At 34.9% G+C, this 25,372-nt stretch overlaps 1 protein-coding gene across 1 annotated transcript; it reads right to left on the bottom strand.

Annotated features, from left to right (window-relative positions):
• Positions 1-138: 138 nt before the first annotated feature.
• LOC108913803 (probable citrate synthase 2, mitochondrial) lies at positions 139-25,315 on the bottom strand. The gene is made up of 7 exons (XM_018719428.1): positions 25,154-25,315; positions 14,838-14,999; positions 7,880-8,266; positions 7,465-7,797; positions 4,359-4,562; positions 4,194-4,298; positions 139-1,075 (listed from the first exon to the last, which is right to left on the bottom strand). Exons 1-7 carry the CDS (start codon positions 25,199-25,201, stop codon positions 911-913), a joined length of 1,404 nt encoding a protein of 467 aa, XP_018574944.1. The 5' UTR covers positions 25,202-25,315; the 3' UTR covers positions 139-910.
• Between the last annotated feature and the right edge of the window lie 57 nt (positions 25,316-25,372).

Raw genomic sequence — 25,372 nt, 5'->3', positions numbered from 1 at the left:
TGCTTTATCTTACCTGGAATTGTGAATTTGACGAACTTTTTAAATCACCAAAAATAAAACATAACCTCAAAGTCTCAAAGTTTCGACTAAAGCTTACCAGTAAAGGTTCGAAGGATGCAACAAATGAAAAAAACCACAGAACTGAACAGGTAAATTTAATTATAAATTTTGTTTACAAATGTATTGTCTTACTTATTGACAAGTTAACAAGATGTCGCGAGATAGCTTACGAATAACGACTAATTAAAATATTAACTATTCTGCACTGTACACTACAATCCCTAAAGGTAAATCTATGGCTAAAAATCTTGTAGTCAAATAAATACACAGGACACGCTAGTTGCTCGTTACGCACGACGTAACGGTTAAGGTACGCGAATTACTTCCAAATAAAATGTACACCTCTCGCAGCTCCTCCGCATAAATAAAAATAAATAAAAACAACATAATCAACAAATTTAAAAGTAGGTAAAGCTACTACAGAGCACAGCGAACGGGGAGGGGGAAACCGGGCGGCCCGGAGAACGCAACGGCAGATTTTAAGATAATTTAAAAAACTGTATCGTATTTAAAAGAAGCTGTTTTTTTTTACTAATTCGTAGAAATAAAATTGCACTAAAAGCGGACCGGTTCGATCCGAAACAAAAACCCCACCCTTCGGGCCCCCCGGCATGTTACAATGCCTAAAAGAGTCTGCTACTCTGCGCGAATGGTAACCTTAGACGACGACGAAGACGAATTCACTCTCGCAATCACTCCCTCGATGAAAAGTTAAGTGAGACGGCCCGCCGAGTTGCCATATGACGGCGGAAAAGTCGCTCCTTACGAGTTCGATGTTTCGATGTGTTAAGTAAACTGCTGTTCTGTCCGCAGCAGGAGCGGCAGGTGTCCCGGGCCTACTCGAATCACTCTACTTGGCCTTGACGAGCTTCATCAGGCCGTCAGTCGACATGGATTTGGGTCTCTCGATGGGGAGGCCGAGGGCGCGGTCCCACACGAGCGAAGCCAGCACGCCCAGGGCTCTCGAGACGCCGAACAGCACGGTGTAGTAGTTCATTTCTTTAAGTCCGTAATACTGGAAGGAAAAAATTATCAGGTTCGAGATGTGCACTTGATGAATGAGGGGGTTTTCAGAGATAAATTATTTCTATAAAACTGACGGAATATTATTATTTGTTTAAAACTTTTACGTACAAAACTCTTGTAAATCAAATGCAATATTTTGCACTTCCTGGAATCCAAATAGCTGCTGTTTTTGATTAATTTTAAGGAACAAAGTATCACTTTTAGTGTTTAGAGGATTATATTTATTTTTAATAAACACCGGTAACATAAATTAAAGGATAAATAAAATCATAAATTTTTAGGTAATTTTCAAAAAGTTGTAGCTTGGCGAAAACTAGACATAGAACAATAAAAAAAAAACATATTGAAGCTTGAAATTTCTAGTTTCAGGATGAGAAAGTTAAAAAATTATATCATTGATCATATTTAAGAAATCATAAGAAATCCAACAAAAAAAAATTTCAAATTTTTTTTCTTTTTCAAAAGGTCCACGGGCTTCAATATTTTTTATTTTTTTTGGTAATCTCACCTGTCGGCTCTTTTAGTTTGAACTATTTAAGAGCTTTGTACAATGATTTGTCTTTGAGTTATCTTCGATCAAACCAAATATAACCTTTTCGGCTTTGACAATCAATTAATGGGGAACTAATGATCATACAGAACATCTAAACAGGGTTTTGAAAACTTCAAAGTTGTCTACGAATATAAGATGTTATCATTTTTAACATAAAAAAAAATTTCGATGCAAATTTCAAAAAAAGGTAAAAAATTATGTATTTATAAGGATTTTCGCTAAACTTAAGATAACTTTACTAATAATTAGATTAAAAATATTTTTAAGTTTTTTTTTCTAACCTCAAAGTGCGGAGGCTCAACGTGCAGAAGTTCGTCCTGGCGCGCGGAGGCTCGACCTGGCGCGCGGAGGCTCGACCTGGCGCGCGGAGGCTCGACCTGGCGCGCGGAGGCTCGACCTGGCGCGCGGAGGCTCGACATGGCGCGCGTAGGCTCGACGCGGCGCGCAGAGGCTCGACCCAACGCACAGTGGTCGAAAACGCTCAAAATTCCGTGCGAGGTAGTAAAAGTTGTCCAAATTGGGATATATTTTTTAAATGCTTGTAATTATGTCCGCTTTCTTATATCACTGCGACAATTGCAATTTTAGAACCTCAACTTGCGATATCTTAAATACTCTTATAAACTATAATCAGAAGTGTTTCCCATAAATGATACCACAAAATATGAACAATATTTAGCGAATATAAAAAATGTAAGATATAAAGTGCGCAAAATCCGCTTGTTTTTGAGACTTTGGCAGGGACGACAGGAAAAGTCCTAAAAATATTCTAAAAATATCCAAAAACTCGTCATGAAAAATGAAAATGAGCGTCACTTTCAGTTTTTCGAAAATTTTCGAAAATCACCCTTATTTAGGGGTTGAAAAGACAAAAAATGTGAACAAATTAAGAATCATCAACAGTTGTAAAACCCCAAATATTTCTATGTTGTTATCAAAATAATATTATGAACGTGAAAATATCTAATTTCGTATTTGATACGGTCTTGTCCGGATTAAAAATCAACCCTTAATATCCCCAAAGGGGTGAAATCATCCCTAAACGCCTAAAAATGCAAAAAATAATATATTAAAAGTTACAATTTGTTTTCTTTTTCTTTTATACGTGATAATTGAACCGTTAATAACCCACAATCACTAGATCTGAAGGAAAATACCTCTATATGAGGATAAAACCATCCCTAAGTTAACCATATGCGTAAAAAAGAAAAAAAAATTGTAACTTTTAATATATTTTTCGCATTTTTAGGGGTTTAGGGAATGATTTCACCCCATTAGGGATATTATGGGTTGATTTTCAATCCGGACAAGACGGTATCAAACACAAAATTAGATATTTCCACGTTCATAATATTATTTTGATACAACATAGAAATATTTGGGGTTTTAAAACTGCTGATGATTCTTAATTTGTTCAATTTTTTTGTCTTTTCAACCCCTAAATAAGGGTGATTTTGGAAAATTTTTGAAAAACTGAAAGTGATGCTCATTTTCATTTTTCATGACGAGTTTTTGGATATTTTTAGAATTTTTCCTGTCACCTCTGTTAAAGTCTCAAAAACAGGCAGAAAAATGGCTTTTTTTGCGGTCACTTTTTTAAAACCAGTTAATTGTAAAAACCTTTCAACCACAAATTCTTGAAACCATAAACCTGTTGATTTAGGTTTTGTGGGTTTAGATTTTATTGGTTTAAATTTTATGGGACTGGGTTTTGTGGGTTTAGTTAAATGTTTACCAAGTTAGATTTTTACGCTTATGGTTCAAGAATTTGTGGTTGAAATGTTTACAATTAACTGATTTTAAGATTTATATCTTACTTTTTTTATATTCGCTACATATTCTTCATATTTTGTTGTATCAAGTATGGGTAACATTTTCTAAGATATCGAAAGTCGAGATCTTAAAATATTGCAACTGTCGCAGTGACATAAGAAAGCGGACATAATTACGAGTATTTAAAAAATAATACAACATTGGACAACTTTTACTACCTCGCACAGAATTGTGAACGCTGAGGCTCGACTTGGCGCGGAGGCTCGACTCGGCGCGCGGAGGCTCGAGTTGGCGCGCGGAGGCTCGACTTGGCGCGCGGAGGCTTGAGCTGGCGCGCGGAGGCTCGAGCTGGCGCGCGTAACCTCGAGCTGGCGCGTGGAGCCTCGATAAGGCGCGCGGGAACTCAACCCGGCTCGCGAAGCCTCAAATCATTAAAAAAAATTGTTACTTTCAAATCCTATGAAAATATGAAAGTTTCTGAATGTATTTAAGCTTTTTGAAATAGTAGACATACATTATATTGATTATATTTTTTATATTTTGGTAGTAATTTACTATATCTATATTTAAAAATAAAATAAAGTAGAAACTTGCATCATGTTCCTTCCTTGTTCCAACTAAGTAATAAAACTTTAATAGTAATTTTCATTAAACCATTATCGCTAAATCGTTGCTGCCGATGTGAACACAAACAAAAAAATGTGATTGAAATTTACGTGTCTTATCGTCAGATATCAGAAAACCCTCAAATCAAAGAAACCCGTTAAAACTGAAACCTTACCTGAAGCAGAACACCAGAGTGAGCGTCTACGTTGGGCCATGGGTTCTTCACCTTGCCAAGTTCCAAAAGAATAGGAGGCACCACCTTGTAGATGTTAGACACCAGCTACGAAAAAAAAAAAAAATGTAAACCTTTCAAAACACTGCAGACTGTCGTCTCTCCTACCTGGAACAGTGGGTCTTCGGGCAGGTGCTTGAGGGCAAACTCTCTTTGGCATGTGTAACGGGGGTCGGTCTTTCTCAAGACGGCGTGTCCGTAACCAGGTACTACTTGACCAGATTTGAGTGTCTTCCAGATGAAGTCTTTTAGCTGCTCTTCTGTGGCCTTGTCGCCCACCTGCTGGCGTATCTTTTGCAGCCATACCAGCACCTGCAAGGCGGTTTTATATATAATTTTTCTTCACGCGTATCTTAGATTAAATATAACTTAATTTCGCCTGTACGGTACATAAAAAGTGAAAGGTTATCTTAACCTTCACCTAAATTTAGGAACCGATTAATATTCCAGTGTTTTGGAGGTGATGATTCTATAAGTAAAAAATCACCACTAACGAGCACTGGACTCCTAAAATGTAGAAAAATCATATAAACTGCGGTATAAACTCTCACTAAAATTGATGAAAATGCAGCGTTTTCGAGAAAAACCCAATCGACTGCGCCAGAAAACCTAACCTCACAAAAATTATGCTTAAAATGTGACCGAGAAATATCACAGCTAGCAACCTCTATGATAGATAGTCATAAAAATACAGTTTGACATTTGTGTGTCAAGTCAATGGAGTTAACCAAGTTTGAAGTCACAATTCTGAGTTCAGTGTTGGAATTCTGACTTGGAATACTAATTTCAAATTTCAAATAAGCAATGATCTTTCGTTGCAGTTAACAACAAAGAATATAAAAAAATATCTTACCTTGATTTTATTGAATATATCACGAATTATACAGGACATACAGTAATAAATTTTAAAATGTATTTCAAGTTTGCCAGAATTCCGAATTCCAAATCGAAATCCCGGGTTTAAGGCCAGAATTCAAAGTTTAAGTATTTCTGAGTTCAAGTTTAGAATTTTGAGTTCAAACATGGATTTCTGACTCGGACTACTAGCATTATTTCAAACAAGAAATGATCTTTCTTTGTACTTGACAACGAAAAAAGTAAAAAAAAATGTCCAATTTTGATTTTCGTAAATATCATGAAATCTAAAAGAAGTAGAATAATAAATTTGTTTTTAGTCATTATTACAAGTTCAAAATCGAAATTCCGAGTTAACTTTCAGAATTTGAAGTTTAAAGTAAAAAAAAATCACTGTTCAGAATTTGAATTCTGATTAGTCAGAATTCTGAGTACAAAATTGGAATTCTAACACGGAATACTAAATTCAATTTCAAACAAGAAATTGCCTTTCGTTGCAGTTAAAATGCAAATTTTTTATTTTTTTATTTTAAAAAATGTGTAACTTTTTTCAAATTCGTAATTCAGAGTTTAAGATCAGAGTTCCAGATTTAAAATAAGGATTCCGGGTTAAATATTGCAATGTCGAATTTAAAGTTGAAATTCAAAGTTCAGACAGAATTCTGAGTTCAGAATTGGAATTCTGAGATCAGTCAGAATTCCGAGTTCAAAATTGGAATTATGACTCGGAATACTCATTTTAATTTCAAACAAAAAATTGCCTTTCGTTGCAGTTAACAAATAAAATTTAAAAAAATGTGTAACTTTCTTCAAATTCGGAATTCAGAGTTTAAGATCAGAGTTCCAGATTTAAAGTGCGGATTCCAGGTTAAATATTGGAATATCAAGTTTAAAGTTGAAATTCAAAGTTCAAAGTCAGATTTCTGAGTTCAGAATTGGAATTCTGAGCTCAAAGTCAGAATTCTGAGTTCAAAATTGGAATTCCGACTAGGAATACTAATTTCAATTTAAAACAAGAAATTACCTTTCGTTGCAGTGAACAATACAATTTAAAAAATGTGTAAATTTTTTCAAATTCGGAATTCAGAGTTTAAGATCAAAGTTACAGATGTAAAGAAGGGATTCCGGGCTAATTATTGGAATATCGAGTTTAAAGTTGAAATTCAAAGTTTAAAGTCATAATTTTGAGTTCAGAATTGGAATTCTGAGCTCAGTCAGAATTCTGAGTTCAAAATTGGAATTATGACTCGGAATACTAATTTCAATTTCAAACAAAAAATTGACTTTCGTTGCAGTTAACAAAATAATAAAATTTAAAAAATGTATAACTTTCTTCAAATTCGGAATTCAGAGTTTAAGATCAGAGTTCCAGATTTAAAGTGGGGATTCCAAGTTAAATATTGGAATATCGAGTTTAAAGTTGAAATTCAAAGTTCAAAGTCAGATTTCTGAGTTCAGAATTGGAATTCTGAGCTCAGTCAGAATTAAAGTAGTGATTTCAGGTTAAAAATTGGAATATCGAGTTTAAAATTGAAATTCAAAGTTCAGTCATAATTCTGAGTTCAGAATTGGAATTCTGAGTTCAGTCAGAATTCCGAGTTCAAAATTGGAATTCCGACTAGGAACACTTATTTCAATTTCAAACAAGAAATTACCTTTCATTGCAATTAACAACAAATAAAATCAAAAAAATGTGTAACTTTTTTCAAATTCGGAATTCAGAGTTTAAGATCAAAGTTTCAGATTTAAAGTAGTGATTCCGGGTTAAAAATTGGAATATCGAGTTTAAAATTGAAATTCAAAGTTCAGTCATAATTCTGAGTTCAGAATTGGAATTCTGAGATCAAAGTCAGAATTCCGAGTTCAAAATTGGAATTCCGCTTAGGAATACTAATTTCAATTTCAAACAAGAAATTACCTTTCGTTGCAGTTAACAATTAAAATTTTTAAAAAACATGTAACTTTTTTCAAATTCGGATTTTAGAATTTAAGATCAGAGTTCCAGATTTAAAGTGGTGATTCCGGGTTAAATATTGGAATATCGAGTTTAAAGTTAAAATTCAAAGTTCAGTCATAATTCTGAGTTCAGAATTGAAATTCTGAGCTCAGTCAGAATTCTGAGTTCAAAATTGGAATTGCGTCTAGGAATACAAATTTCAATTTCAAACAAGAAATTATCTTTCGTTGTAGTTAATAACAAATAAAATTAAAAAAATTTTTTCAAATTCGGAGTTTAAGATCGGAATTCCAGATTTAAAGTAGTGATTCCGGACTAAATATTGGAATATCAAGTTTAAGGTTGAAATTCTGTCTTAAAAAATCACAAAATTCAAAATTAACAGAAGGCATGCCCACTCACCTCCTGATTGGCGAGGCCGTGGAGAGGTCCAGCCAGTCCATTGAGTCCCGCCGATAGGGAGAGGTAGGGGTCGCTGAGGGCAGAGCCCACCAGGTGGACGGTGTGGGCCGACACGTTGCCGCCCTCGTGGTCGCTGTGGATGGTGAGGTAGAGTCTCATGAGCTCGATGAACTCGGGATTGTCGTAGCCCAGCATTTGGGTGAAATTGTAGCTCCAATCCTTGGAGGTGTCGATCGCGCCTATGCCGGAGCCGTCCTTGTAGGTGTTGCGGTAGATGGTGGCCGCCACGACGGGCAGCTTGGCGATCAGATCCATCGCGTCTTCGTACACGTACTGGAAAATGTGTAAAAACGTAAAAAAATCACATCGTATTCTATGGCCGTTTGAAACGAATGATTAAATAAACGGATCTTACCTCCCAGTACTTTGATTTGTGAACGCCACTAGAATAGGCCTTGGCGAACTTGCTCTCGGTGTTCAAAGCGGTGACGGCGGCGGAAATCTGGGACATGGGGTGCACGGTGGTGGGCAGATTATTGAGCAGCTGGACGACGTGGGCGGGAAGTTCGGCGCGTTCCGCCCATTCCTTGGAGATGGCCTTCACCTGAGCCTCCGTGGGTACGTCGCCGGTGATGAGCAGCCAGAAGAGGCCTTCGGGGAGCGGCTCGCTGCCGCCGGGGGCCTTGGGCAACACCTTCTGGCACTCGGGGATGGACAGGCCTCTGAACCTGATGCCCTCGTCGGGGTCCAAGACGGAGGTCTCGCACACGAGGCCTTTGATCCCTCTCATGCCTCCGTACATCTGCAGGGCAAAATCAGTTTTATTTTCGTTTTTTTTTTGTTGAATTTGCTAGCAGTCTTTTATGTCTTTTATTGCTTTGCCAAAATAAAGTGGTTCTATTTTAAGGTTGCCAACATCTATCATTGGTTTTATTAGCTACGCTATATCTAACGAATTTTTCCAAGTTCGGTATTTTTTGCACTATGACGGATCGGAATGCGGTTTTTTGCATTCGCTTCCAAAAATTTTTTGTAAAAAATGTATCTACTTTGTATCTTATACAAACCGGAAATTGTATTGCTACAGCCAAAAATGCATTCAAAAAATTAATTTTTTGAGACGGCTTTTGGAAGATTTAATAACTTTGTAAATAAGAGTCAGAACTGGCCCAAATCGGGTTCCCGGGGGTTTTCGAGGTCGCTGATCACGATTATGATGTTCAAATTGACCCACAGCCGACCTGGAGCTCAGGAACGCCGATGAACGTCATCTCCGTGAGACTCACCCAAAATTCACGCGGGGAAGGAAACTCGGCGCCCGGGGGTTTTTTGGGTCGCTGAATTCAAATATGGCATCGGCAAACACCTGGCGCACCGGAACCTGGACGTGGACGTCATCTCCGAGAGTTTTCCCGACAAGATTGCCAAAAACAACCCGAAAATCATTGTGGGGGCGTTTTTTGGGGCGCTGAATCCAAATTTCACGTCGAAAACGACCCCCTGAACACCTGGTGCACCGGAACCTGGACGCGGACCTCATCTCCGAGGGTTTTCCTCACACAATCGAAAAAAACGAACCGAAAATCGTTATGGGTTTTTTTTTGGGGGGCTGAATCCGAATTTCACGTCGAAAACGACCTCCCGAACACCTGGTGCACCGGAACCTGGCCCTGAACGTCACCTCCGTGGGACTCTCCCAAAATTCACGCGGAGAAGGAGAGAAACTCGGCGCCCGGGGGTTTTTTGGGTCGCTGAATTCATATGTGGCATCGGCGAACACCCCCTGGACACCTGGTGCGCCGGAACCTGGACGTCATCCCCGAGAATTTTCCTGACAAGATCGCCAAAAACAACCCGAAAATCATTGTAGGGGCGTTTTTGGGGCGCTTAATCCAAATTTCACGTCGAAAACAAATGAATGTGTCAAATTATGAGACGATTTTCGGCTGTGGTTCCACCAGGTGTTCGGGGGATTGTTTTCGACGTGAATTTGGATTAAGCGCCCCCCCAAAACGCCCCTACAATGATTTTCGGGTTGTTTTTGGCGATCTTGTCAGGAAAATTCTCGGGGATGACGTCCACGTCCAGGTTCCGGTGCACCAGGTGTTTGCCGATGCCATATTTGAATTCAGCGACCCAAAAAACCCCAGGGCGTGGAGTTTCTCTCCTTCCCCGCATGAATTTTGGGAGAGACCCACGGAGATAACGTTCATTGGCGTTCCTGAGTTCCAGGTCGGTTGTGCGTCAATTTGAACATCATAATCGTGATCAGCGACCTCGAAAACCCCCCGGGAACCCGATTTGGGCCAGTTCTGACTCTTATTTACAAAGTTATTAAATCTGTCCAAAAGCTGTCTCAAAAAATGCATTTTTTGAATGCATTTTTGGCTGCAGCAATGCAATTTTAGGTTTGTATAAGATACAAAGTAGATGCATTTTTTACAAAAAATGTTTGGAAGCGAATGCAAAAAATTCCGAACTTTTGGCCTTTTTAGTGCTTCATTGCCTCGACTACTAATACAGATCAAGTATTAGCGGATTAATTAATGTATGAAGTGCGAACAGGGTTTAAATATGCTTGGATTGTATCACAAGAATCTCTGCATTGACTTTTTAGGTAGGATTCTATAAATCTATTAATTTCTACGGTTTCCACTAGAGCGTTTTCCTCCGTTCATATTTCCTATCTTACATTTCAGTCTGGCCATGTTATTTTAGAAACACCCTGTATATTGACAGTATTAAATTACAAACTGAACAATTATTACTTCTAGTATGTTAATTTATTGAACTATTCATATCACTGAGTATTATAATTGACGATATATGCAATTTTTCAGTAAAAAGTCGCATGTTATTTTATAACTACATGCTCATTTACATAACGCAATACGGTAGCTCTGTGAAAACTTGGTCACGCAACGATCTTGGCATAAAATTCCTTTTCTAAGGAAGACCACAAAGCAGTTCTTCTGAAGTGGACCGCACAGCAAAAGTAGCTGAAAATAAAAACGTATTTTTTTTACCGCTCAAGTTGAAATAGACTGTCCTTGCAGAAATCAAACGAAAGCATATAAATTAAACCACAAACCATAAAAAGATACAATGTTAATTATCGTTACGTAGTATTGACGTTTCACTGGGATTTTGTTGCTGACACAAGCTCAATTCTAATTATCTTAATTACCCACAGTTTTAAGAATGAAATAATGATAAATTACCTACTTTTCTTTCCGACATTTAGTAAAATTGAAAGACCGAATCGTTCCTGTAAGCACAAATGGTAGTAAGGGGTAAATGTAATCCTGTAGATGTTGAATATAATATTTAAAAAAAGTATTTTTTCGAGTGATTTTGTCGAGTTTCTTCAATCTTTCCAATTTTTTGCTTCGCAGATCTCTTCCAATTTCCAATTATTTCGTTTTTTTTTTCAAATTGTTAAATATCTACTTCTGAACCTCCAAAACCTTCTCCCCCCTTCCCCAGCGTTCGCCCCTGGTATGAATGAACGATGAAAAAGGTATTTGCGGTTAATTCGCCTTATAATGTAAAAAATATTGTATGGTGAAAATGCAATAGTGGAATTCCATACTGGCTTCGTCAACAACATAAGAGAACAGGATGCCTTGATCATTGACCTGAATTCTCATATTATGTCGTTTACAAATAAATACGGTATCAAAACAATTATTTATTTCAAGCCCTCAACCAAAATATATATTTAGTTGGGAATGGAACATTTCAATTTTCTTTGTCGTCGAGGGACGACCCCCTTCTTTTAGCGATAAATTTTATAAAAAGAGTGTAGTTTAAATGTCCTTATTATATGACAAAATGTTCGTTGTTTCTGAGCTATCAGAAAAAAAAAAAGTTAACTTCTACATCTGCAGCTACTCAACTGAAAAAATTGACAAATTTTAACGTTTTCGATGATCCATCTGGCCATAACATTTTTTTATTGTTTAATTTTCACGCGTCCTTTGAATAAGTGGGGCCTACCAGTCGCACCACCATTAGACATTAGGCTTCTATTTACACTTGAATTTATCTACAGTTCATCAGTTATCCCAACAGCAAGGTCGAAACAAAGACACTCCATGCCCACGAAAATCATTATTTCGCCAAAACTGCGGCCCGCTCAGCACGACCATCTAATCAAAATTTTATCAAACCTCGACGTGCAATTGTTATTTGTGCTTATATCCCCGCAGAGCTCGCGATTGTCCTTTAAACAAAGCTGATTATGTGGAAGACATTGGATTGACAATGAACGATTCGAGATTAATTTTGACCTCTAGCGAATGTCGGATAAATGTCGATTTGCTGACAAATAGTGCATGTAGATAATAAACTTTGTATTATTAATGTGTGTGATTACTGTTACATAGCGTGCTCTTCTATTTTCGTGCACAAAACGTTTAGCTTGATCGGTGTCGCATAGAGGGCATGCAGGGACAAAAGTTTAATTGCTTTTTTAACGATCAGATCATATGTAATCCATTAGATATAATTTAGAAAGAAAACTGGTGTCCGAGATGTTTCACAAAATCAGTAATTTCAAAATTATATCAAAATTGTGTTATTTTGATACGACTGATTAATGTTTAATTAAAAACCTGCGTTTTTCAATCAAAATCAATTCTTGCATGTACTTTGGGAGACACTTTTTTATTTAAAAATATTTGAACAAGGTTTTAATTCTAACCTTTCTTTGGCTCCAATCGCATTTCCTTGTATCGCTTTAACCACGTAATATTGTATCGATTTGTACACGAACGACAAACAATCAAAGTAAATCTTTGCAGCAAAGGCTTTGATTCTTGAAATTTAACAAAAATAATATTAAAAACATAAAATAATCGTACTTTATACTGCAAAAACAGTTGTTTCCATACTGACGTCACAATCACGACAGTACCTACTTTATACTTTTTAAAGTTGAATGAAAAATAGGCTCAACGCTTATATGTAATAATGTAAAATTACTTGTAATTTATGAATATGTAATTTTACTGGTAACATTTCATGTAATTTAGAAATTAGCTTGTAATTTATGTAATTTATGACATTTAAATTTTACGACATTTTAAAGAGTACCTACTCAGCTTGTTTAGCTTCTCAGTACTATAAAACTAGTCCTGCAATTCAATGATTAAAACATAATATTTGTCGATTTTTATGCAAAAACTTAAAATTTTTACTGATATAAGTAATATTCATATAAGTGCAGCAGTAAAAATAAAATAAATCAAATCTAAATACAAATATTTAGGTTTCTATTTAAAACAGCTTTCGTTTTTTTAAGCATTTGTTTTTCTGGGACATAGGCCTTTTTTGGTAGAATGTATTACAATTAACAGTTTTTAATTCTTCGTCGTTATTTCTGTTTCCTTTTCTACCTCTTTCGTTCTATCTATTTCTGTCAGTTCGGTCTTTGTATGGTCAACTAAATTTTAGTCAAAATTATGAACGAAAAATGCAACAACGAAAAACAAACCTTTTCAAGTGAAATATTTTGTATAACAATAACACGCCTTTTTTCATTACATTTGCCTCAAATTCTTCATTTCTTTCAGGTAATACCTTATTCTTATAGCTGTTTTACATTGACAATTTATTGATGAATTAATTCATGAAGTCGCTTCATCACGAAATTGGACAAGTGTATTGCTTGGTGCATTACACTTGTAGAATTTCTTGTCTACTGTCAAATAACTTCATGAATTTATTCATCAAGTTCTTGACGAATTAGAACATGCTCTAATTTTCCTCAATTTCTTCGTGAAGTTCAGAAGTACCAACCCAACAGATTTCCAGCCTCAGATCAGTAATGGGGTTATGTTATTGGAATATGTAAATAATTGTGTGGCGTCGTACTAGTTTTGCATTGTTTTTACTGATTTGTTACTTACAAAAACTAATGTTTATATATATGTGTCAAAACGGTACCGCTGTTGTGTCACTACAATTATGAGTGGAAAGGTGACATTTTTGAAGTTTATTTGCTTCTTTGATTTGTTGGTAGAACTGATTTATGCGTCAAAAAACTTGACAAAGTCTGTAGCAGTGTAAAATCACACTGTTTACCAATAAATTCGTGATTTAATTCATGAAGAACTTAGTTAATTTATTCATGAATAAATTGTCAATGTAAAACAGCTATTAGAGCTTGTATAATACTGGTCCTCATCCTCACTATCACCATACTCTTCAGAATGAATGCTAAATATTGCTAAAATAAAGGAAAGGTTATAAAACCTTAAATGTCAAAATTGAAATTGGCGCGATATTTAAAATTAAGTGTAAATTAACATTAATTACAGTAAATTACGTAATTTACGTAAGTCACAAAAATTACATAAATTACATCCGTTATCTCGCGGTGCGTAATATTACGGTAATTTTACAGTAATTTATGTAAGTAACAATTTGTCATTTTACCATTTACATCACTACTTGTATGCAACTCTATTGATTATGTGTCGTTATCAAGTTACAATAATGATTTTGTTATTTCTGAGTAATTAATGTGATTAGAAATTTAGAAGGAAATTATAAAATAAATGGTTGTTTAATTGATAATGCAGGTAATGGTAATGAAATACACATTAGTCACGACGTATTCACCATAATGGTTTCCGTTGAAAAGTATTTGCTTATTATTATCTACCCGATTGGTTTTTGGGTGCCACAACTTTCCAATAACATTTTATTTCGAACACATTTAAAGATCTCTTGTTGGCGATTCAAACGAAAGAGACATATTAAATGCTAATATCCATTCTCCCGAATATAATTAAATGTAAATAAAGCGCACACCACAATTTTGCAAGTCACTAAAAAATTGTGAGTCGAAAATAAAAATTATAGGAATAATCACTTGACCTCTACCTGACCTGGACCACTGACCTTCAGGTCACGTTTAAGATCATAATAACATGTACAATTCTACGATCTCTTATTTCTAGCGTCGAAATAAGAGGTCGCTACTTCAAAAGCCGATATGACCTTGACATGTTCTTTTGACCTTGACCTCAAGATCAAGGTCACTAAGGAGTACCATCGGGAATCTACTGAAAGACTATCTCTCCCTTTGATACGATAGTTAAAAATAAAAAATTACAGTAAAAATTAACGTTTGACCTTGAACTGACTTTGAGGTCATGGTCATTGTTATATTCGGATGCAGAATTTTCTGCTCTTTCCATTTCCGGGGTCGAAAAGAAGGGTCGCCATTTAAAAAAATTGATCTTGATATGACCTCGGATGCGCGTATACGTTCTATGTGCTTTCAATAAATGGTAGTATTTCCGCCAGAGGGCGGGGCACTTGGTGTCAGTTGGGAATACTCGTAGATAACATATTTTACTTACCATATCGACAGTCACCTCTCCCACTTTGGTATTGCCATAGTTTTTCCTGAAACCCTTGACGCGTTCTTGTTCTTTTGGAATTTTAGCCGCCAAAATCGCTTTCAGGTCAGTCGAAGCGTCACTGAGCTGTCTTAGAATGAGTGAGACTTGTGGCAGTAATTTCTGAAAGAAAAACAATTATCAAAACTTCAGAAGGCAGCTCGTAAAGTAAAATTAGCTAAATTCTAATAGCGTTAATTAATAATACTAAACAAAATCGACAAATATTTCTTTGCGCAAATTTCTGCAGACCGAAAATGATGCGCGATCTGCTATGCGTGTCTTAGGATTTCCGCTCATCTGAATTTGCTGATTTTATAAGTAAAGACCGAGTGTGCATTTTTTAATAATAGTAATCTAATTGGACGAAAAAGGAAACCTTCTAATAATCCAGGAATCTAGAGAATTGAATAGACGTAATCTAAAGTATATTAGTCCTGGATTTATATGGGCCACCAATGAAATTCAAAGTAAATTTTTCACATCTACGTCAAGCCTACCCCCTGCTCTTACGTAGGACAAGCGCGTGTCGCGATCTCCATCACCGAAATACACATGTTGCGACCTTGGACCGGTTTAAAAATGCGGTTAAAGCGCCAGTTTGGTTTGGATTCTCTCGGGGCGATCTTTGGACGTAGGGAGTCGCGAGGGACTTTCCACGACACGAATTATCATATCCGAACTCATTGGAGTTCGTTAGTATTTATTTAGCCACGATGATAGGCTGCGTACAAACAAGAGGTCCTTTACTTAGATAGCATAGTCCTCGTTATCTCTAGTTCTGTCTGCGATACTTAAGGCATACCGTCCAGAATGGGATCATACAATAACACAAAATAGGAGGGCGTACAATTTAATATAAAGTTATTACTTTATTATTTCTTTATTTTATTATTCTTACGACCTTATATAGAAAATTACTGCTCTGTATATATTCGTTTAAAGTGAAACACACTGTATAACTTATAAGAACAGGTAGTAGGTACTAATTGCATTGCTCGATAGATAACTGACGTAATGAAGCAAATTAATTTACATAACCTATAAACAAATGTCAGTTCTGTCAGAAAAAAAACAATTGACGCAAATTGTCGAACTATGTGCCTATTCCAATACAGAAAAACAAAACTAATGAAACTTCTCAAGAATCTGCTTGGTTCTGTCGTTAATTACCTAAAAAGCTATATCTCAAAGTTATGTGCAACTATTTTATAAGTGGAGGAACGTTTTTTAAAAGGTAGTAAACAATTTAGCCTGAAATTATATGGCTTATACGAGTTGTATCGTCAGCAATACAGCACCGGCTTTTCGCAAAACTGTCTACTTTATCGCGCGCGCGTCTATATTTCAAATGTGGGATGATATTCGGATTCTCTCTGCGCGAACTTTGGACGTCGGGAGTCACGAGGTGTTACCCATGACACGAGTATCATCCGAGTTTATTTACGACTCGTTACATTTAAGTAGAATAATCGCAATGATGCTTTACGAGTACAATGGGTCCGCCTACGTAGATAACATTGTCCTCTTTTTATCTCGAGTCGCGGCAAATCTAGAGGGCCGTGTATTGCAGCACTTGTTACGATTGGATAGAACTAATTTATATTAAAAATAAAAAATAAAGGCTCCCAAAACTTTTACTTGTTTCCAGCAAAAGTTTTCGGAAGGAGAACTTCTAATTTTTTTTGCTACGAAATGATTAACAACGCCTTCCATTTTGCAACAAGGTCATTGCTCGCACCTCTCCTTAACCATCCATCTGAGGAATTATTTCGCTAGCTTTCGCCAAGATGATTAAAAATAACAATCTTTCCTAGGTAGATGTAGAACTTTCATTGAGAATCATTTATTTTAACGATGATATATTCCTAAATTTATAAAATTAACCCCCCCGACAGATTCTTATTGTGACGAAAGGAAATGTTTTTTTTTATTTACAGGATATTTATTTAGGATGTTCCAGAAATAAGCATCAAAATGTTAACTACGTACCCATTTAAGGAGGTATATCGGGTTTAAAATGCACAGATGTACTTGAAATCTATATAGCGTATTACCGTGCTCCCTCTGTGCGTCATATTTTTTGAATTTTTTTTGAATCTAGATTTTGAGATATTGTTGTTGAAAGTTGTTCATTTTAACATAGGTTTATATGACAAAGATGGACAGTGCGGCTCTTTTTTGCCCATAACTGAGAAAAAATGTAGAAATTGTGAAACAAAAGTTCTCCATAGATAGTACACAGTATTCTTATTCTTAATGTAAAACTAATGTAAGTTTTGAACATAGTAGAGCTGTATTAATTAGAAACAGAAACCAATAATTGCATTTCTGTCTGACTTGAGGATTAATGTGGCAACGTCGCAATCAGCTGACAGCAAGGAGGGAATACATTTGAAAGACTTGATAAGAATGAAATTGATTTCAAACATATACATTTTTCCTAAATCCCATGTACATTGTTATCAACAATAAAATATTCACAACTGATTATTTTTTGTAATGTTTTTAAACTAAATTAATTAAAAGAGGCTAGGAAACTATGATATATTTATTGGAATAAAAAATAGTTGGTAAATCCATTTAATATATTTAATGGTTTATAAAAACATCGTAATCCGTACCCAGCAATATTTAGGGTTACATAAAATTTTCTTTACTTGATTAATATACCTAATTAGTAATACTTGAGAAAAATGCTTTTGTATATAATAACAAAGGAAGATAAATATTTCTCAGCAAACTTTATATCTAAAAAATTTGTTATAGTTGTAAAACTTTTGTAACATTACTAAAATAGAGATGAAAAACACGAACAGTGAGTAATAATGTAATTTCTATCACAGAACCTTCAAAATTGCATCCAACACTTTCTTTGACTTGGACGAGAGATGGGCGCTAGTGTCATTTCATTTCTTTAGAACTAAATTAACATAATTATTTTCTCGTTGTTTTACCAGTTCACATGATTTACGGATTTTAAATAAAGGATACAAGTCTTCGCGAGAATAATACGATATATTTGCTATATATAATAATTATATTTTACATAGTTTACACACAATACATTTTTGAACGAGTACGCATCTTTACCCGAATTTGACGCGCAATATCTCCGATGTCCGAGGTCTGTAGGTTCACAGTGTCTACAACTGCACTCGATTATTAGCGCTGTTGCCACATCTACATAGTGTTTATGCATTCATTAAATACAATTAACTACTTAAATATGACATTTTTATATTGTAAATTTTCAATATGTATGTTTTGTGCATATTGAGTAGATTTCTTTGCTATATAGATAATGTTTATCGCAAATAATTTCAATAGCTTATTTTTTTCAAGTTGGTAGCGAGTTTTAGTCCCATAAGAACAGCATAGGACCCCCCCTGCGATCCTCACTTCCCTCGGACCCCAATATATCTCCTTAATTTGTCAAAAGTAATATTTGTCTAATAAATTTTTTCCGAAACTCATTTTTGTAACGTATTGTGCAATCAAAGTTTTATAGCACGATTAACATTCTCTGGCAACTTTGGTAGGCTAAATAATAAATATTAGCACTAATTATCACCCATTTTTGTGCTTCTTATTCAACTAGACGCCTCGACACAAGTTCTTTGACGAGAATTTTGACATTTGTTCCTCGAACTTCCTGTCTGGTATATGAAAAACAAAGCTAGATAATCTTCGAGATACCAATATCACCTTATGCCGATATAATCGGCGCCAATGTTAATGTATGTGATAACTGAATTGACTTGTAAGTGTCTATATCACTCCACATCAAGGGTATTATTATAGTAATTAATTTTGTACGTGTATTTTGTTATTGAAACAACTTCGAAACAATTATCAAAAGTATCAAAGTAGGCGTTTATCGTGTCACACGCGCAGTTAATCTTTCACAAGTGGGCTAGCTACCAAATTTTTTGAGAACAATTTAATAATCACTGAAATTGAATAAAATGGTCTCATTCAAGAGAGAATGATTCATTAATTGTGGTAAATAAAAAAATTACAATGCATCTGGACGTGAGCAACCGGTTGTCGATTGCAGTTTTAGTAGAACTGCGCAAAATTCATCTATACTCTGTTTGGAAATGAAAGAGAGTAATAAAACCCCGAGATAAGAACCGGCCATGGGCGTGGTAATATTTCGTTTCAGGTAATTATCGGGTAACACTAATGCTAACAAAAATGACAGGGATTGGAAAATCGACTATCTACAGACTTTTAAAGGAAACAAAAAATGAACAAGATACTGTAAATCCCCCAAAATCATCTACAGGGAGGTCAAAAGTCGTTATAGATGATTTCTTCAAAAATGTCATTCGCAGAAAAGTACACTCATTTTATTTTAAAAAAGAAATACCAACGCTAAACAAAATTTTAAGTGAACTTTCAGAGGACAACGATTTGCCAAAAATCAGTAGAAGCAAATTATGGGCCGTCTTACGAGAGTTGAATTTTTGCTGGGAAAAGCAGAACAGGAAGTCAGTTCTTATCGATAAAGATGAAATTATTTGTTGGCGAAGATCCTACTTAAGATCAATTAGAAAATTCCGTGACGAAGGGAGGAATATTTATTATCTAGACGAAACTTGGGTCAACGAGGGATATACTGTAACAAAAGTATGGCAAGATAAAAATGTAAAAAGTTTTCGACAAGCATTTTTGGATGGACTTTCAACAGGGTTCAAGGCACCTTCAGGTAAAGGGCGAAGATTAATAGTGACACATATAGGTAGTGCCAGTGGTTTTGTAGATGGCGGTTTACTTTTATTTGAATCTAAAAATACAGGTGACTATCACGAAGACATGAACGCAGATGTTTTCGAAGAGTATTTTACACAGATGTTGGATCTTATTCCTCCGGGGTCTGTAATTGTCATGGATAATGCCAGTTACCATTCACGGCAGACCGAGCGGACGCCTACGACTGCTTGGAGGAAAGCCGATATAATTCAATGGTTATCCGGAAAAAACATTTCTTTTGAAACAAATATGGTGAAAAAGGAACTTTTGACACTTGTCAATCTTAATAAAGATCAGAAAAAATATGTTATCGATGAAATGGCAACAAATCGCCAAATAACGGTACTACGGTTACCACCTTATCACTGTGAACTTAACCCAATCGAATTAGTCTGGGCGCAGGTAAAAGGAGATGTAGCGCGAAATAATACGACGTTTAAATTAAGTGACGTGAAAATTTTGTTAAAAAATTCCTTGGAACGAGTAACTGCAGATAACTGGCAAAGATGTATACATCATGTACAAAAAGAAGAGGAGAAAATGTGGGAACTCGATAATTTAATTGACGTTACTGTGGAACCTATCGTTATCAATCTAGGAGACGAAGATAATTCATCAGAATATTCAGAGGATGAATTTTAATATACCTACTTTTTTATTTTCTTTATTGTACATTTATACAACACTACATTTACTCACCATAATTTGAATTTTCAAAATACATATATTTTTGTGTGGAATAAAAGTCTATTCATTAAATTTAAATAAATATTTTGATAATAATATTGAATAATTTTATTTGAATTACTAAAAACCCTCTTAACCCGGTTATGGTGCTTAAAGTAGCCTCATGTTTTGAAATGCTGTTTTTATATTGTTTACTTATAAGAGAAATGGACCGAGAAATTGAAGCGGCATAGACAAAGACGGATTGTCGGGTACTAAATTTTAGCTACCTGCTACAATTTAGTACAGCACAAATTTTTTTTAAAGTACATCTCATCCTATACCGATAATACATAATGTAAAATTATTGAATATAAGCACCACATTTATTTACGATTTGCATACATAATAAGCTTTTATTACTCTCTCTCATTTCTAAACAGACTATAGTTACAGTTCGAAATGTCCGTTCCAATTCCAATACGTTTTTAATACTTAGCAGCTTTTTCATCCATCCAAAAAAATCATCATCATTCTTCAGATTAATAATTTTAGTATGTTTAAATTCTATGTTTGTCAGGACACCTATCTACATTTAATACGCTTTCCTGCAAAAGTAAAAAATTCTTATGACGGCCCTGACCAGCGCATCTCCATCCAAGGACACTGAAATCGTCTGAACGAGATCAAAGCGCCGACAGCGGAAGGAAGCTGCTGGTTTACATATTCATTACTTTGAGATCAATAAACAAAATTTATAAAAACGCGACGTGCTACATACGTTTTTGAGTTATGACGGTGTCATATATCTTAAGTATTATCAACATACAAAACGACTCGCGAATACCACAAATAATTCTTATCTTATCAAAATATGCCGGGATGTTTTGAAGGCGTTTTCATGACACTTTTATCATTAAGATAAAACTCTTGTTCACAGAAGTATTAACTGAAGAATATCGTTTTTAGCAAAAGTTGCATTAAACAAATTTACTTTCAACGATTATTCCACAATTCTCGGTGTATCAACAAGCGTCAATATGCAAAAATAAGTGATCACTGATCAGCTGCCTTGTGGCTTGTCTGTAATCGTCAGTTTGTTTTATTGTTAGCATGTTACGTAACTGCAAACGAACGATAATTGAAAGCAATAAAATGAATCCTTTCTTAGAACCATAAGAATAATTCTGACAGGCAGGAGTTACTGGATTAATCGAAAGCTTGCTATTTTTATTCGCGCAAAGTATTTGTGAAATATATTCAGTATTCAGTAAACACCGACCGGATTGAAAATAGAATCAACGTAAGTTGTTGTTAACAACGCAAAGGAACCTTTGGTCCCCTGCATCTATAGATAACTCGCATCACAAGACGCATCAGGCACAAAACAAATTTAATGTCGTATTAGACATTTATTATGTGCACCAGGTCCTTCACTAGACACTTGGAGCAGTGTCGGAGCAGTCTAAACGTAATCGTAGACACGAGTCACTTCAAGCTTCGATTTTTCAAATGTTGACACGAACGAAAATACACAACACAACTGCTTAATATAACCTAAGAAAAAGAGACATTAGAAAAACAAATGAATTTTCTCTTTGCAGGTGCTACCGCAAAACAAAAAATGTTTATTATTTATGTTTTCACTAGACCTGAAAATCTTATAATTTTTTATATAACTTTGATTTTTATGAGCCGTTTTTGTTTTTCCCAAAAAAAAATTTTGGAGATCTGCGGCGTCATGTCAAAGTTTACATTGTGAAAGTGGCCGTCATTTGGACCCAAATCGTCCTATCGAAACGTTTTATTTTCGAAATGTGCAGAATTTCATTAGCTTTAAACAGTTTTTTTGAGAATTCAAATTGCTTCAAAACTTTCCCAGATAAAAGAGAAAAACGGAAAAAAAATTTTTCAATTGATTTTCTCAAAAACGCCACCTTTTATTTTCACCGAACTTGGAAATCTTTTTCAATGCCACATAAGCTATCCTTTAGCCTAGCGGCAATATTCCAACTTGCTCCGTTCGGGAGATACTTTTTCGAAAATGCATATATTTTTCATATGGCCGTCATTTTGTCCCAAATCATCCTATCGAAACGTTTTTTTTTCAGAATATGCAGAATTTTATCAACAATAAGCTGATGAAATTGTGCACCATTAAAAAAAACGTTTCGATAGGATGATTTGGGTTAAAATGACAGCTACTTGAAAAAAAATATGCGTTTTCATTTTCGGAATAACGCCATTACGATATAAACTAAACTTTGAGTCTTTTCCTTTTTCTATGGAGCTTCATCCATCTTTTGCATCTTTTTTTTTAATTTAGACTGCAAAGAGGCAAACTTATTGAAAATGAAATATCTCTCAATGATCGATAATGAAATATTACGTGGCAGAATTGTAAAAACAAAACTACAACTTAATTTCTAATTTAATAAAACATTGAATATTGTTTAAAACAATTATTACTTTTATTATCTATACCACTCAGGAAAAAAAATCAAATGTCCTTTGTTTCACAGATTGCCCTCTTCCTGTTTCTGTTTTTCCGGCAATTCAATCAAATTATTTTTTCCAAATCCAAAGAAAACAGTTGTTTCACCCTTTATGTCCTTGAACAAAAAATGTACAATCGTTTATAATCGATTTGCTTTCACGATTAGGTACTATTCACTCTGTAAGTTCCGATAAAATTCGCACTTTTCAATCTCTCACAATATTATTTTCTAGTAGGAATAAGTTTGAAATAACCAGATAATCATTTTAAATAACAGCAATGCTAAAAACCGCATACTAATTTACCTTGTCTGATATTGACCAATTACCGATTGTTTACTTTACAAAGGTCCTTAATCGGACATTTGTAAGTACTGACGACTTACCAGAAAAAAATATTTGTTTAAGTCTGTAATAATAAAAGTTAATATAAATAATACTGAATAAACATTATATATCAAACGCAAGCGATAATATTTATGAAAAACAATAAATAATGATAAATACGAGACAGGAATGCTTCCATAGAATTAATAATTAACTAGTCTCCAGTTCCAGGTAATTATTTAATGAACCGGCTGCGCAATGAACCGAAAATTTGCACACAATTAACTAAACTGACTGAACTATAATAGTAACAATAACAGTATGAAGTAAAACATTTTAATGAATTATATTTTCCTATTTAAACGAGGTGACCCAAAAAAGAATTAAAAATAATTTTCTTAATAGAAAAATAAATTGGAATTCAAACAAAATCTTTTATCCACAGTCAATCCTAAAAACATATTCAAACCTCCCTTGTTTACAAATTAAATATAATTTAATTACACATTTATCAAAAACCGATTAGATTAAGTAGGCTTTCCCGTTACATGATTATTCTCTGGAATATATTTCTACTACCAAAAATTACAAAACAAACTGTACAAGAATTACTGATAATTGAAGCAACAGATAAGGACTTCTGTAAGAGTTTAAAAATTGTTATCGCGAAACATATTGAAAAGTTTCCACATGAAAGCGATAACATCGTGCATCCTGCGTCTTCATTATATACCAAATGAAGGACCCTACATTAACGACAACGATTTTGAAGTGTATTAAAAAGAACTTAGTTCCAAAGCCAACCCTGTAATGCACCATAAAATATTTTATGGTCAAACTACATGCTACTTAAGAAAACATTAACCCAGTAAACTTGATTTATTTTTAACTATTCCCAAAAGCCATCTGCTTCTACAGTGAGGTAGGTTAGGGATAGCACAAAGGGTCGTAAAAATGAAATGTGACTGACAAACAATGCAGCGTGAAGGATTTATTAGGGTAACTTTAGAAATAAACCCTAAAAATTAAAAAAAGTCTTATGTTTGACCATTTTTGGATTGTAGAAACGATCTTATATGTACCTGTATTTGCTACGCTTTTTTCAAACGTGGCATCATTTAACTATTGCAAAATAGAAGGACCGCTCATGTGACGCACTGCTAGTGGATTCTCGCGTTTCCATAAAAAACAAGGGTATAAAGCATTACTTAAAAAGTAATTAAAACTATAGAAGGTACCAGTTGACCTTTAGCAATAAATATATTTCATTTCATTCACTTTACTATACGTTTTATATCAGGCGATTTCAATGTCACTGTTAGACGGATTGGGAAATTGTAGCGGTTTTGCCCATATATCATTGAATATTTAATTCCTTGTTCGTCATGTGCCATACGATTGAGCAGTAGGCGGTGGTTCATTTCACTTGAATTTATCAATGTAGGTCGCGTAGTGCAGGGTTAAAAAAGAGAAGTGTATTTTGCGTTTGCCATCTTAAGGGTCATATAAGTAAGTCATGCGCTCACCTACAAGTAATTGGACCCTGGTTGAATAAATATTTAAGCCTTATGTTTCGAGTAACTTTAATTATTATGTAACAAGTTCGGGACAAATACCCTCCACGAGAATTGTTAGGAAAAAATCGATAATTTCTGAAACATTTTCGAAAGGCGTGGGCTTAAAATAAACTCTTACGTAACGGAAAAGATGCACAGATAATGGAATCCTTGTTTTTCATTTACTACAGGTATTATTTCCAAAACCAAAACGAAACAGTGTTACTTAAAATAATATTAGACGTTATAGTGTCGCAAAGGTCACGACTTAATAATTTTTATAGACTAGTAGATGAGTAAATGAGACCGCATGACAACATTTCTTACATAACAAAAAAAAAATAAAGGCAAACGATTTTAGCCACACAATTTTTCACACATATTCTCCCGCGTTATTCAGCAACATTTACCCCGAGATTTTATAACTAAAAGTTAGGTTATGGCTAGGAATAAAATTCAGTAAAGTGAACATACCTGACTGTCTGTTAATTTTGTCTGTGTCAAGTGACGGAACAAGGCCATTTTTGCACTACCCTGATGAACGATAGATCAAAATCACTCACTAAGACCAAACTGACACCGGAGCGGCGTTGTCCCAACTCCCAACTCGACCAATCGACACAGTACGAAAAAGCGAATTAGAATAGCCAAAAGACGGTAGACGTGTATCGGTGACTTGCGCATTTGCAAGGA

This window comes from Anoplophora glabripennis, unplaced genomic scaffold (genome assembly GCF_000390285.2).
Source record: "Anoplophora glabripennis isolate ALB-LARVAE unplaced genomic scaffold, Agla_2.0 scaffold80, whole genome shotgun sequence".
Lineage (NCBI taxonomy): Eukaryota > Metazoa > Arthropoda > Insecta > Coleoptera > Cerambycidae > Anoplophora > Anoplophora glabripennis.
Note: the sequence above shows the minus strand (reverse complement) of the source record. Positions and strands in the feature narration are given on the sequence as shown.